General features: G+C 38.5%; 1 protein-coding gene across 1 annotated transcript; it reads left to right on the top strand.

The window, feature by feature from the left end:
• The first annotated feature begins 892 nt into the window (after positions 1-892).
• Positions 893-1,959, top strand: LOC111406706. Its single transcript, XM_023036086.1, has 3 exons — positions 893-981; positions 1,042-1,673; positions 1,772-1,959. The coding sequence occupies exons 1-3, from the start codon at positions 893-895 to the stop codon at positions 1,957-1,959; spliced, it is 909 nt and encodes a 302-aa protein (XP_022891854.1).
• Positions 1,960-2,323: the final 364 nt, after the last annotated feature.

Raw genomic sequence — 2,323 nt, 5'->3', positions numbered from 1 at the left:
AAAATCATTCTCGTGGCGACGAAACATCCCCCAATCACATTTTCTCGCATTCAATCAAGAACCACTTTGTTTATTTCAGATTTCAAGTCTTTTCTAGTTTAAATTTACGCTTTCCTTAGTTCAACCATTTAATCTATTTCGTCTATTATTATTAATTTTACTTTTTAGTGTGCACTTGACATAATTGAATCAATCCTCTGCGGGAAATGACCCTTACTTGCCATATTACTATTTAAAACGACACATTTAAGTTAAGTAAGGAAAATTAATCGGAATGTGATATGCAACGTATCAATTTTGGCACCGTGTCGCCTGGAATTGTTTTATCAATTTGTTAATTGCAATATTTTTCTTTTTGTAGTTTTTCTATTTTTTGTTTTTTTTGTTTTTTTTTTTGCTTTGTCATTTAGGTTGTGAATGAGCAAAAATCTTATAACACACTACAACCTAAGATCAAGAAAAGAGGCTGACACATCGAAAAGTGGAGAAAACATTTCTTCGACTAGACATCTAAGGCGATTGAGCATTGAATCCTCAAGTGACTCCGAATACATAGAGCCCGAAATGGCGGATGCAAATCGGACCTTAAAGGAACTTGCAGCTCCAACTTTTGTTCAACGACCTCTATGCATTCAATATCCTCAAGTGGAGGTGGGATTTGAACTTAAGTCCAAGATGATAACTTAAGTCTGGGATGATTCATCTACTTCCCTCATTTCATGGATTCGCCAGAGAGGATCCAAATAAGCATTTGAAGGAGTTTCATGTGGTTTGCTCAAGTATGAAACCTGTGGGTATACCGGAAGAGCAAGTGAAATTGCGGGCATTCTCTTTTTCTCTTGCAGACACTGCTAAGGAATGACTCTATTATTTGCTGACCGATTTTATTACCATGTGGAATGAAATGCAAAAGCTCTTCTTGGAGAGGTATTTCCCAGTTTCAAAGGCTACAAACATCAGAAAAGAAATCTGTAGCATTCGGTAATCTCAAGGGAAAAATCTCTATGAATATTGGGAGAGATTCAAAAGGCTATTTGCTAGTTGCCCAAACCACCAAATCAGTGAGCAATTACTTCTACAATACTTCTATGAAGGATTGCTCTCGATGAAAAGAAGTATGATTGATGCGGCTAGTGGAGGAGCTTTAATGGATAAAACACCGACGGTTGCTAGGGATTTGATAGCTAACATGGCCGCCAACTCACAACAATTTGGTAGTAGAGAAGTGGCACCAGTTAAACAAGCAAGTGAGCTAGGAGCAACCTCTCAAATTGAACGACAATTAGCTGGTCTTACATCGCTTGTGCAGCAAATGGCACTTGGGACAATGCAACAAGCAAAAGTGTGCGGGATTTGTTCTATTGTGGGACATCCTACTGAGGAATGCCCGACACTACAAAAAGGAGCGTCAGAGCAAGCGAATGCCATTAGGGGGTTTCCAATGCAACAGAGACGGAGATATGATCTATATGCTAACACATACAATCCTGGATTTAGAGATCATCCTAATCTCAGTTATGGAGGAAATCATTTCATAACTCCACAATCACAATTTAATCATCCCCTAGGGTTCAATCAACAAAGGCAACCACAACACCCTCAACCTCATCAACAAACTCCGCCTCAAAGTTCAGAGATATCTCTTGAGGATATGGTTAAGTCCTTGCCTTCTAGTACTATACAATTTCAATAAGAGACAAAGACCTCAATCAAGAATTTGGAGACACAAGTGAGCCAATTGACCAACACGGTGGGTAAATTGGAGGCTCAGGATTGGGAAAACTTCCTTCTCAAGCAATCAACTTGAGAGAAAATGCTAGTGCTTTGACACTAAGAAGTGGAAAAATTCTGGAAGAGGCATCAAAGAAAATGAAAGATCAAATTGAGGAGTCAATGCAAGTGAAGAATTTAGCATGTGAAAAAGATGAAGCTACGACTCCACTGCGGGATCTAAGATAGAATCTAAAAGTTCTATTCCTACTTATGTTCCCCCCCCCCCTTCCATTTCCTGGCAGGTTTGCAAAGTCTAAAAAGGATGAACATGAGAAAGAAATATTTGAGACTTTTCACAAGGTTCAAGTAAACATACCACTTTTGGATGCAATTTATCAAGTGCCTCGTTATGCAAAGTTCCTCAAGGATTTGTGTACTAACAAGCATAGATTGAAAGGTAATGAAGTGGTAAGTGCAGGAGAAAATGTCTCAGCAATCTTGCAAAAAAAACTTCCACCAAAATGTAAGGACCCTGGAAGTTTTACCATCCCTTGCATTATTGGTAACACTAGGTTTGAAAAGAAAATGCTAGATTTAGGAGCATCTATTA

Source organism: Olea europaea, chromosome 12, assembly GCF_002742605.1.
Source record: "Olea europaea var. sylvestris chromosome 12, O_europaea_v1, whole genome shotgun sequence".
Lineage (NCBI taxonomy): Eukaryota > Viridiplantae > Streptophyta > Magnoliopsida > Lamiales > Oleaceae > Olea > Olea europaea.
Note: the sequence above shows the minus strand (reverse complement) of the source record. Positions and strands in the feature narration are given on the sequence as shown.